This window comes from Pogona vitticeps, chromosome 3, assembly GCF_051106095.1.
Source record: "Pogona vitticeps strain Pit_001003342236 chromosome 3, PviZW2.1, whole genome shotgun sequence".
In the NCBI taxonomy this organism is placed as follows: Eukaryota; Metazoa; Chordata; class Lepidosauria; order Squamata; family Agamidae; genus Pogona; species Pogona vitticeps.
The window spans coordinates 264,233,409-264,246,021 of record NC_135785.1 but is presented as its reverse complement, the minus strand read 5'-3'; the positions used below and the strand labels follow the sequence as shown (position 1 = coordinate 264,246,021).

The 12,613-nt window shown below is 46.5% G+C and overlaps 1 protein-coding gene across 2 annotated transcripts in view; it reads left to right on the top strand.

Moving 5' to 3' along the window:
- The window catches only part of CLPB (ClpB family mitochondrial disaggregase), a 93,050-nt gene that overhangs the window by 68,508 nt on the left and 11,929 nt on the right, over positions 1-12,613 (top strand). For both annotated transcript variants that reach the window (XM_072993393.2, XM_078390559.1), the window contains exon 8: positions 9,920-9,997. In XM_072993393.2, coding sequence (XP_072849494.2) covers positions 9,920-9,997 — 78 coding nt within the window. The remainder of the gene's footprint in view (positions 1-9,919; positions 9,998-12,613) is intronic.

The window sequence follows — 12,613 nt, the reverse complement described above, 5'->3', positions numbered from 1 at the left end:
TATCAGGACATAATAAAAATCATCTGGTCCTTTGCAGGTCTGGAAATTAGGTAAATACAACCTCAGATGAACAACAACACATGACTTATTACACTGTAATGATTTATTTTACAAAAATAAAGCCCGAATAGAGAAGCCAGGTGTAAAAACTAAGTACATTCCTACTGCTTCCATAGGAATTAGGAGGCTAAGTAGCAGCCAAGTGCTGACAACCAAATGCTTTTGATCATCAGCAAGTGTGACCACCTGTATAAAAGCCAAAGTTTTAGCAAGTGCTGATCTGGAGCATTCAGGTGTGTGTTAACACAATACCAAGGAGGAAACACATCAGCTATGATCATAGAGAAGCAATTGTTGTTGCCCATCAATCTGGGAACGGTTATAAGACCATTTCCAAACTATTTAAAGTCCATCATTCTACAGTGAAGAAAATTATTCACAAGTGGAAAACATTTAAGACAGTTGCCAGTCTTCGCAGAAGTGGATGTCCAAGCAGATTCACCCAAAGATCAGACCATGCAGTGCTCAAAGAAATTACAAAAACCCCAAGAGTTACGCCTCAGACTCTACTAAAGTTCATGATGGTACAATTAGGAAAAAAAAGTATGGTTTGTTTAGAAGGTTTGCTGGGAGAAAGCCTCCTCTCTCTAAAAAAAACATGACAGCATGGCTTAGGTTTGCCAAGTTGCATCTGGACAAACCACAAGACCTCTAGGTTAGGTCAACGAACTCTACCCCGCCATAAGGACCAGGGATCATTGCACAAAAAATGACCAGCTAACGACACCCATCAATCACAGTGACAAATAATCTCTCCCACTTATCACAACAATACATCCACAACTAAAACAGCTGATCAGCATCATCACCCAATCTCCTGAAAAGAACAAAAATGTTCCCGCAGCTATAAATACTCAACTATCCAACAAACTGCAACAGATCATGGACAGAGTTCCTACTGCAGTCCTCTGGAGATGCCGGCCACAGAGACTGGTGAAATGTCAGGAAGAACAACCTTCAGAACATGGCCAAAGAGCCCGAAAAACCCACAATAATATTAAAACTGTTTCTCAGTCTCCTATTGCTAAAGGTCCCCCCTCCTTTCTGCTTGTGCTCATGGTGAGACCCTTCATAATAAATGCAGAAGCTGGGTGCAAGTGTCTTCTATTCCAGGACCAGAGGGCCTGCTTGGAGGGCCCTCAGAATCCAGAGGGAAACCAGATCTAATGGTTGTTCTGGGTTGCTGTCCTCTGAAGATGCCCGTGACCACAGAGACTGGCAAAACGTTAGGAAAAACAACCTTCAGAACACGGCCAAAGAGCCCGAAAAACACACAACAACCACTAGATCCCGGCCGTGAAAGCCTTCGCGAATATATTGAAACCAGATCTGTCTTTTTCTTGATGGACACACTCCCTGATGGCATCAGAGCCATTTCCCAAGGGGTTCAGTGGCACATTTTACTTTTGGTGTTCCGGCAGCCTTGCTCTTGTGAACAGTGAGGAGGAAGTACGTGTAACTCCAGATCCTCCTTCCTAGCATGGAAATCCCCCCTCCACACACACACTCCCCTCCTGTTGCAAAGAGAGGGTGCAGAAAGCCAAGAGGAGGAGAGGTTTCAGGCAGAAAAGTCCTCTCTCACCCCTTACCTAGAGATCCGTGGGATTCCTTAGTGGTCTCCCATCCTGTTATAAGCCAGGTCCAATCCTATTTTGCTTTTTTAGAATCAGGAAAACTCAGGCGTGTTTGGGTGTTTCAGAATCTTCCGTAGCTATTGACGTTTCTTCCACTGCTAGGAAAAGCAGAAAAGTAGAAGGAAGGGCTGTTCAGGTGCAAATCTGATGGATTTGCATCGTTCATAGTAATCATATTTATCATATGTAAAAATGCTTCAGTCCTGGTAGGAGGTCCATTCAGAGGTCTTTTGCCCAGTGGCAGAAGTCATGTGTATCTTGAAGTTTAAAAAAAAATGCATTTGGAGGCAGGAGACGGGCTCTGTGGTCAAACGAAGGCTGTTTGTGACCTGTTGGCATGGAGATGCTGTCGGCAGGAGAAAGCAGACTGGGTTGCGTTAGACGCTGGCAAATCACAGCTGCTTGGGATCCCTCTAAGGAGCAAGGCAGGGCAAAAATATTTTAAATAAATAATAAACAAGAACAGAAGAGGAATCTGAAAAGCGAGCAAAGCTTAGATCTGGCCCTTCTGCCCTACTTTTTCAGCTGTTGCTGGAAGCGCACGTTTATAACACAAAGGCTTCTTAGTTCTGACAGCTAACTGGGAGAAAAGGGGATGCGGCTCTGCAGTCCACTGAGATCAGTGAGCGCAGGATCTGTGCGTGGGCCTTGGCTGGGGAGGGTGAGTCTCGTTTTCTACCACAAGCGCGCACTCCATGCACACCCGAGTTGGACAAAGACAGGACCTCGAGGCAGCAGCAGCGGGGGCTAATTAGGGGGCTGTGATGAATGGGTTGGGCCGCTGACACAGGTGGTCGTGGTGGGGGCACATGAGAGCAGCTGCTTTCCTGCAAGCACCCGTTATTAAATTAGACAGGACCAGGCGCCCTGCTCTGCTTCTGCGGCCTTCGCATCTTGCCCTGGCAAGGAAAGGCTCGTGGCTGGTGCTTCCGCTGTCGTCCGTTGCGTCTTGCTAAAAGCAGGAAGGCGTGGAGTGTCGGCAGGTGTGGAGGCACCTCCTGTTATAGCTTGTCCACGCTGGGTTGCTGTTTTTCTGCCTCTCTGTCCACCGATTTTTATTTATGATTTCGATTTAACTGGCTTATTGTCTAGCAGGGTCCTCCATGCAGCTTAGAAATATAAAAAGGGTTGATGAGTCACAGACTTTACAGTAAAAAAAAACTGGGTGGCATCAAGAAACCAAAAGACAAGGATTTTGAAATCCAGCTCAACCAAAACGAAGCTAGGAGGCAGGTCTTAGCTCAGCTTCCAGATGCCACCTATGGGGCTGCCAGGCCGCGCTCCTCGGCGGGAGGAGGATGGTCATGATCTGGGGGGGTCATTAAGGCAAAGGCGCTTTCTGGGGTAGCTCCCCACCACACCGCTGTGTGCAAGAGGAACACAGAGAAAGTCCCCTGAGGATGATGTTGGTCATGGGTCAAGAAGCTTGTGGGAGAGGTGATTCCTTCATAGGGGCTGGTCCTGAGCGGTTGAAGGTGGTGGTAGAAGGACCTGTTTCTCCCTGCAGGCGTGAGGGGTCCCTGGAGAGCGGCTGATCCCGGGGAGGCAGGATTGGCTCCCTCTTTGTTACCCTGCCAGCAGCAAACACACTCAGGTTTTTTGTTCAAGAGGGCTTTTCACCCTTTTTCACAATGCCATGAACTTTCCAAGTGATGAGGGCCTTAGGTAAAGGTAAAGGTTCCCCGTGACGTTTAGTCCGGTCATGTTGGACTCTAGGGCGCAGTGCTCATCCCTGTCTCCAAGCTGTAGAGCCAACATTTGTCTGAAGACAGTATCCGTGGTCACATGGCCAGCGTGACTAGACACGGAACGTTGTGACCTTCCCACTGAGGTGTTACCTATTTATCTACTTGCATTTTTACATGATTTTGAACGGCTAGGTTGGCAGGAGCTAAGACGAGCGACGGGAGCTCCCTCTGTTGCATGGAGTCGATCTTACGACGGCTGGTCTTCCGACCTTGCAGCACGGAGGCTTCTGCGGTTTAACCTGCAGCGGCACCACTAATGAGGGCCTTCCTCGTGCCCATAATGGATGTTCGTTCAAAGTCAGAATTTCATAGACAGCCAAGAGGAGCAATTGGCTCAGCTGTCATTAGATACTCAAGGAGGTCTGCCATCCCTCAAGTGGAGCTGGATTCCGAAAATTAGGCTGAGATTAGAGTGGAGTCAAGGAAAAGAGCCCAAGCCGAACAACATAAGCCAAGTGTACTTACTATAAAATGAGTGTATTAGTATATATAGTGTGCTCACCGTTCTTGGTCTTTTTAAAATCTCAGTGTACACTGAGATTTGCGAGTATCAACCAAGGCCAGCTGTTGCTGTCTGAGATCTTGTTTTATCTGTAAGGGATTCCTGTTTGCCACCATCAGTGCTATTTATAGCCAAAAGGTAAGGTGTAAATTTATTCAATGAAGGCTGCACAAGCTCTGGGGGCATCTACAGACCATTTTTCTAGCCCCATGACCCTATATGGGCAATATCTTCCCCTCCAAGGGCCTGATGTATGTGTGTGTTGGGGAGAAATCCACGCCTTGTTTATTTGCAGGGGAGGAGAGCCCATACCTTGCTTGACTGGCCTCACATTCCCATTCAGAAGGGAAGGTTAGGATTTGAGAATTTACTTCCATCAGCCCCGTTGACCAACCCAGTGTTGAAATATTATGGGAGTCGTAGCCCCCCTGAACGTTGGGAGGTAGCAGAGTTGCCCACCTTTGTGCTACAACATCAAGGGGGGTGGTCTCTTTGTTCTGCTCAGAGTTTCATAACCAGGCCATAGTGGGCACCTTGCCCTCTGCACCCAGCGGCCTTTGGAAGTGGGCAAGCAGGACATAGTGGTGGTGGTGATGGGGGGGGGGTCTATCATGCTTTCCCTGTGCAGGGGTGGGGTGGGTGACCTTTGAATCTCCAGGTGTTTGGGATCACAACTCCCAATTCAGACATCCCGACATTTGGGATTATAATTCCAGTAGCTAAATCTTTTACCGCTGGTCATACTGGCTGAGGCTTGTGGGAACCAGAGTACAGGGCCCCTCCAGGGAGGGAGGTTTCCCACCCTTGCCCAGTTATATTTGGTGGTACTCAAAAGCGTATACTGCCTCTTGAGCAGGAAATTTCCACCAGCTGTCTTGGCTTTTGGCAGGTTTTTTTTTCTAAGTGTGCTTTTGTACTGATTCGGGATTGAATTTTTAAAATGTGCAATGGTGTGGGCCACACCTGTTGCCGTTAAGGTGTATTCTTCTGTTGCTGTTCTTGTGCTGTAAGGGGTTTACTTTGATATCTCCCTCTCACACCCCCCCATCACTGAATATTTCCTATTCTTCCTTAAAAGAGCTGATCGGGGCTCAGAAGGAGCACAAGTTGCCATAGAATAAATGAAGAGCCCAGGAATTGCATCGTGGTCTTTAATGAGACCCTCAGGATGGGACAGGTTAGAAATCTCCCTCTGCAAATCTGCCTGCCTGTTCCTCCAGAACGGCTTGACTGGAGTGAGTGGGGGAGCAGCCGGGCAGATTTGGAAAAGAAGCTACTTACTGCTAGGCTATGTTTGGGAAACGGCAGCTTTTCAACCCTGAAGGAACGGGATGGGAGGTGGTGGTCCTTGTGTTTCGTAGATCAGCGGAGCCACCGGTGCTTTTCTGACCCTGGCCGTGACTACACCGATCCCTATCTTATACGGAGTTGCAGACGTTTAGCAAACTCCTCTCTGAAGGACCAAGAGTCACGGTGACCACCCAGAGAGGAATGCCATGGTGGAGCCATACTAGATTTAGCACTGTTCGGTGGGCATTTTTGCTAACAACGAATAGGCTGTTCACGGGCGCTTTGTATTGGCCTTTAGCCCACGAGAACCCAGTGTTGGCAGGACAGAAGAGCAGAGTTCCAGCCGTGTTTATGTCTTGAACCACTAACCCAACTGGGCCAAGCTCACAAGACCACCATAGCCATGAGGAAGCAGTGCCTCTTGAATGCCAGGATACCAGCTTTCTCTCGCTCTCTCACGCACAAGGACAATGTTGGACTTCGATTCACACCCGGAGGATGTCACCCTTCAGTATCACAAGCCTGGCCAGATCAAGAAGCTCCACAGAATGAATTGATTTGATAAATGGACATTTATTACACTCACAAATTGGCTGAAACCAATTTTGGTCACGTCAACCACTGATAACTGCTGGGGTATTGATTTGTGTAAAGTAATACAGTGAATTTATCAGTTCAATAGCCAGCTGAAAGGCCTCTTGGAGACCCGGCATGGTGGCTCAGCTGTTACATGGGGCCGAATAATGTGAAGGCTGGCAACGGGGGGCCCTGCCGTGGCTTCCTCTTTTTCTGGCTTGCTCACTTGGGTTTCTGGGTCAGATTTAAGCCAGGGCTATTGTGCCCCAGTTCCGCCACTACCATCCTGTTGGGAGTGAGCGCAGGAACACACATGCCAAAAAAAATGGGTTGGGTTCCTTGCATGACCAGGGGTGAACATTAACCGTGTGGCTGTGCAAATGATGCTGAGCGCTGATGTTTTAAATGCGATGTTGACTGAGGTTGACCATTGCCTGCTTCCCATTGCTTTCACACCAGAAGGTATGCATGAGCAGAGCATCGTGGTTGCCCTGATTTTGGAGATGACGAAAATAGTGTTAAGTAATAATAATAATAATAATAATAATAATAATAATAATAATAATAAGAAGAAGAAGAAGAAGAAGAAGAAGAAGAAGAAGAAGAAGAAGAAGAAGAAGAAGAAGAAGAACAACAACAACAACAACAACAACAACAACAACAACAACAGTAACAGTAACAGTAACAGTAACAGTAACAGTAACAGTAACAGTAATACTGCTTTGTATCCAGACTAATCCTTGAGATTTTCAGCCTGTATGTTCTGCTTCCAGCATTTGTTTTCCCATTTATTTAATTCTGTGATCAACTGTAGCAATCTGTACTTTCTGCTTCTCAGTTAATGAACACAATATTCACATTTTCTGCTTGAAGTGCTTTACAATTGCTTAGCCTTTATTCAGTACCTTTAGTACTTTTTCATTGGTCACCCTCTCATTCCAGGAAATTCTTAGCACTTTGTAATAAATCCGTTATTTCAGAGGCTTCTCTCTCTTTTAAAGTTCCTGCATGAAATCCATGCCATACAGTAGAAATGAGAAAACGTAGCATTCTCAAACCCATTTTAAAGTTTCTGTTGCCTATCATATTCTTCACCTGAGAGATTCCACTGTTATTCTGGCTTCTGTTGCGTGGCTGTGATGATTCCACCACTCATCCAACTTTCCTTACTACTCTTCTTTCCTTCCACAGTCTAGGAGGGAGGGTGGCTCTGCCCACACTGTTTCTGCTTTTCTGTAAACCATCATCCACTGTCTCTGTCTCTCTCTCTCTCTCTCTCTCTTTTCCGCTGGTGGTCCTCTTTTGCTCCTTGCTCTGCCTGGCCCCCTCCACTTATGTTGCTTTCCTCTGCTATCACAATCAAGATTGTTGCCCACACGAGCCTCGTGGCGCAGTGGTTAAAACCGCTGTACTGCAGCCAAAACTGTGCTCACAACCTGGGGTTCAATCCCAGGGAGCCGGCTCAAGGTTGACTCAGCCTTCTATCCTTCCGAAGTCGGTCAAATGAGTACCCAGCTCGCTGGGGGGGAGGGGGGGCAATGTGTAGACTGCATAATTAACTTGGAAACCGCCCAGAGAGTGCTTGAAGCGCTATGGGGCGGTATATAAGCAGCACGCCTTGCTTATTGTCAGCCTTGGCATTATGCCTCCTTTAAGTGGTGCTTCTTTCAAACGGAGCATGTTGGCCCCTGAGAACTGCGGAGATGGGTCAGTGTGGAATTTTTAAAAGCAGGCTGTACTGTGTACTAAAGGAGATCTTGGCAGTGGGTTGCTGAGGTGGGGGGGGAATCACAGTTTCCAGCCTAAGCCAACGTCTTCTGTTTCTTTTTCCGTGGCATCCTCCCTCCCTCTGCACAAAATAGGGAACCTTCCTCTTCCAGGCCACGAAGGAGGTGGGAAGTGCCAGGGGAAAGAGAAGCCGTCTCGTTTTTAAAAGGAGCTTCACTGGGAAGCGTGACGGCCTATCTATCTGCTGGGTGTCTTTCAAGGTTTTGGGGCCCCGATCCAAGGAACCCATGACTCAGCCGCGGCACACGGAGTCTTGTATCCAAACTTGGTTGTTGCTGGAGGATTGTTTAGATCTGTTGGGTGCACTTGTTTCTTTTTATTGATGTGCTTTTAAATTGTGTTTTTAATCTGTGTTTGTGTTTTATTTGTGTTTGTTTTTAATATGGATTTTATTACCGTCAGCTATCCTGAGTGCCATTTTTTGGCAGAAAGGTTGGGGTATAAATGCAATAAATGTATAACGTGGTAACCTCTTCAGCAGTATTTCTTATTTTTCCAATATAATACACATAGTGATAGAACTGCCATAAATATAAAAATAATCAACAGAGTTAACATATGTCTTTGTATTTCATGGTGGTCGTAATACGTTCCCTGAAGTCCCTATCTAAATTTATTACAAACTGTCTCATTTCACTGGGAACTGTAAAACAGAAATTAAACCATCGTTTTACCTAAAATGTTCCATAACATTAGCATAACTTCTTGCCTTAGCAGGTTCTTAGGGTTTAATTCTAGTCCAGAACCTAATAAGAGGCTGCCAATTTTCCAGCAAAAAGGTTTAAGCGGAAATTTATTTATTTATTTTATTTTGTTTTATTTTATTTTATTTTATTTATGCCCCACTTATCTGGTCATTGCAACCACAAATTGTGCACTCCCACCCATGGCTTTTTAACTAGATTGCTTCAGTAGATCCATCACATTTACCAAAATAGAATCCTTCCTTCCACCCACCCATCATCAGCTCATTCCTTCCTTCCATCCACCCATCATCAACTCGCTCCCTCCTTCCTTCCTTTTATCCATCATCAGTTCCTTCCTTCCTTCATCAGCTCATTCCTTCGTTCCATCCACCCATCATCAGCTCCCTTCCTTCCTTCCACCATCAACTCATTCCTTCGTTCCATCCACCCATCATCAGCTTCCTTCCTTCCTCCCTCCCTCCTCCCATCATCAGCTTCCTTCCTTCCTTCCTTCCTTCCTTCCTTCCTTCCTTCCTTCCTTCCTTCCTTCCTTCCTCCCTCCCTCCCTCAGGATGTGAGTTGGTGTGTTCAAGCTGATTAGATTGGCTTTTGATGAAGGATGATGAAAGAAAGGCAGGAATGGCTAAGGCCATCTTTTGAGCATTTGCATCTTTTGAGCATTTCTGCTTCTTTGGAAAGCACAGAGGTCTCCTCGCGGGGACGTGGGTGGAATGAGGGAGTGGGATTACACTGTGCATCCCCTAATGGAAAGTTGCAAAGAAGAGTTTGGACATGTCTGCTCTCCTAGACTACGGCTCTCAAAATCGACCAGCTACCTAGTATGACCGGGAGTGGCAGACCCATTAGTTCTTCTGAGCTCTGATGGCAGCACTAGGATGCGGTTGGTGCCTAGAAGCCCTTCGGCCCTTTCGGGGCTGGTGTCCCCATCGCAGCAAGCCGTCGAAGAGCGGCTGCGTGTACCCTAGGGTTAAAGGATGGTCTTCGGCCTGCCGAGACCAACCCTGCATCTCCCTGGTGCTTCCTGTGCTATCCTTCCCTTTCCCATCCGTGCGAGGCAGCCGTGACCTTGAATGGCAGCCTTCCTTCCCGTCAGTAAAAAAGAGGGAGCCCCTGTCTCCTCGCCAGGTCTTTGTAGACAGAGAGGGCGCTTGCCAGCGGAAGAGCTATTCAGCCTCCTGCATCTTCTTCCCCCCACACACGCGCGCGCACACACACACCTCACGCGCTCCCTTTTGTGCCTCCCTCCCAGTCCAGGGGTGGACGGGTCCCTCTCTGGTTCATTCAGTGTCCATCCTCCCTCCTCGTTTCCCTGGCAACCCTGAGTGCACATCCTGGAAAACTTTATCCGAAATCTGCTCTGGGCATCGCTCCAAATCCATGCTAACCTGATTAGGTCTCTCTGGGGGCCTTACTGGCTAATCAAATTAGGTAGCTCTAATGGTAGTGAGGACTTTGAGTGGGCAGAGAGCAGTAAAACATAGTGTATACTTAGTGATAATTATACTTGCTGTTGTGTCATTGATTTATATGCTTTTCCGTTGTTCTTTTTTTTTTTTTTTCATGTGCCCAGATATATAACTCCTTCCTTTGTTTTTGTTGGCGTTTCGGTTGCAGCCATCCGGAGGAAGGAAAATGGTTGGTACGACGAAGAGCACCCGCTGGTTTTCCTCTTCTTGGGATCATCCGGAATAGGTAAAAAAAGTCGGCCTGCTGTCTTACAGCCCTGCGGGGCGATCCGAATCCTGCTTCAGATAAGACCCCTTTTCCTTGTTTCGTGTGTGGTCAAGGGGAGGCCATTTACGTTCCGTCCAGGCTGGTGGACCAGCCTTCAAGCCCTCGGGCATGCCCGCCGGAGGCTGGTTTTCCAGTCTTCCTGGCGTGTCTCCCACTGCCACCCAAGCAGCTTGCGGGTCCTCATGACACGTTTGTTTCCATACCGAAGAAGGAAGACAAGAGTCACACAGTCATTCCTGTAGGCTCAGCCGTTTCCAAAAATCCATCATGCCAGCCAGGACAAGTACAAAAATCGGAAAACCTTCACAGGGTTATCCAGGATAGTGTTTTGCACCAAGAACAACCAAGAGTCTCAAAACTAGCTTTCATGGGTTTTCAGTTGAAGAAGTAAGCAGCAATTAAAAACAACAACAACAACAACAACCCTTGCTGTTGTCCGTGCATTTCTGACTTACTGCATTGCTGTGATGGAATGATCTCCAACGTGTCCTGTCCTCAACCACCCTGTTCTACTCTTTGTAAATTCAAGGTTGTGGCTTCCTCTAGGGAGACAATCCATCTCTGTTTTGTCTTCCCCTTTTCCTACCATCTTCGACTTTTCCCATCCTTCGTTTTCTGTTCCATTGAACCTTGTCTTCTCATGATGTGCCCATTTTAGCTTTTAATGAGTGTTCAGGCCTGATCTCTTTTTTTCCCCTAGCACTTCAAGGTATCCATTAAGCTGCCCTCTAATTAGTTGTTTAAAATGCGGTTATTCTTTTCTTGCCAGCTATCTTCAGTGTCCAGCTTTCGTACCCATATTGAGTCACCAGGAATACAAGAGTGCGGGTGGTTTTGGTCTTGGTCTCCAGAGACACATCCTCAGCAACAGACTCTTTCTTTCTTTCTTTCTTTCTTTCTTTCTTTCTTTCTTTCTTTCTTTCTTTCTTTCTTTCTTTCTTTCTTTCTTTCTTTCTTTCTTTCTTTCTTTCTTTCTTTCTTTCTTTCTCTCTCTCTCTCTCTCTCTCTCTCTTTCTTTCTCTCTCTCTCTCTCTCTCTTTCTTTCTTTCTTTCTTTCTTTCTTTCCTCTTTTCTAGTTCCTTCAATGTCATCCTTCTGAATCTCACTCTTCTTTCGATTCCTTGGATGCTGCAGTCTCTGTTTAGATTGATGATGAGACTGGAACAGAACAGATCTTTTAACAATTTTGATTTGTCCATTATCCACATGGAGGCTGAGGCCAAATGAAACAAGAGTCTTTAGGTAGAATACATGTAAAGAAGAAGGCATAACCACTGGCCAATTAACTGCTTCAAAACACTTAAAAACCTTGGTGGACGAATCCTTTCTGAAGTCCTGAAATTGTATTGCCTCCCACACATTTTTCTGTGGTTGAGCTGGCATATAGAGGCCCTTTGGATCTTGTGTGTTTTGTCTCCCTGGTCTCATTGTACAAGTGCAGAGTTTGGTACCAGGCTGTCAAATCCACATCCAGGAATCTCTTTGGATTTTTATTATTATTTAAACAGAAGCATCTTGGTCATTAAAGAAAGCTGGAAAGAGCACCGGAAATACCTAATAAAGAGCAGAGAGGAGGGTGACAAGGACAATAGGGTGTGGGTGGATGGGGGTGGAAACCAAGCCTTATGAGGAAAGGCTGAAAAAAAATGGACACATTTAGCCTTGAGAAAAGAAGGCAGAGGGGAGATAGGATAGCACTTTTCAAATAATTGAAAGGCTGTCCTACAAAGGAGGGGCAAGATCTGTTCTCCATCATCCTAGAGTGCAGAACACGCAAGAATTGGCTCAAGTTAAAGGAAGCCAGATTTTGGTTGAATATCAGGAAACATTTGCAAACTGTTGGAGCAGTGTGACAGCAGAACCCGTGACCTCAAGGGGAGTGGGTGAGTGCTCCAACCCTGGAGGCCCTCAAGTGAAACTTAGATGACCACCTGTCTGATCCTATTTGAGTTGTATTCCTGCCCTGAGCAGGGGGTTGGACTGGATGGCCTTGTAGCCCCCCCCTTCCAACTTCACTTTTCTGTGATTTCTATGAATTCCCGTTTTCCTGACTTCAGCTTCCAGAATGTCTCAGCCAACAGGGTCAGTGTGCTTTGAGCAAACTATGGTTCAGCCTGGTCTCTGTTTGGATTATCCTCTCAGGAATTAGACTAGTGGGAGGAGCCACAGAAATTTACGTGAGCAATCATCCATATGGTCAAAACTTTTAGGCACAGAAATAGGAGGGCAGTTTGGGGAGGTATTCGGAAGTATTAAAAGCATAAAGACCCCATAGATCTCTGGCTGCTTTAGGTCTGTAGGACTCTAGGATGTCTCCTGACTGGAGGGCAGCTGCCACCATCCACAAGCCTTGGGCAAGCGTGATGGTTGATGCCATGTTGACATAAATCTATTTCATTATACGCATTTTGAGTTGGAAATTGCCTAGACCTCTGTAACTCAAGTGTTGCATATAAACTGCTCGTAAACAGAGAATACTACATTTTCCAGGGAATCAGCTCTCAAAGCTTAGACGTTGGCTTGGAGAAAACCTGTGTTGATTGCCAAGACCAGCGCTGATGGTCGTCTGGCTTG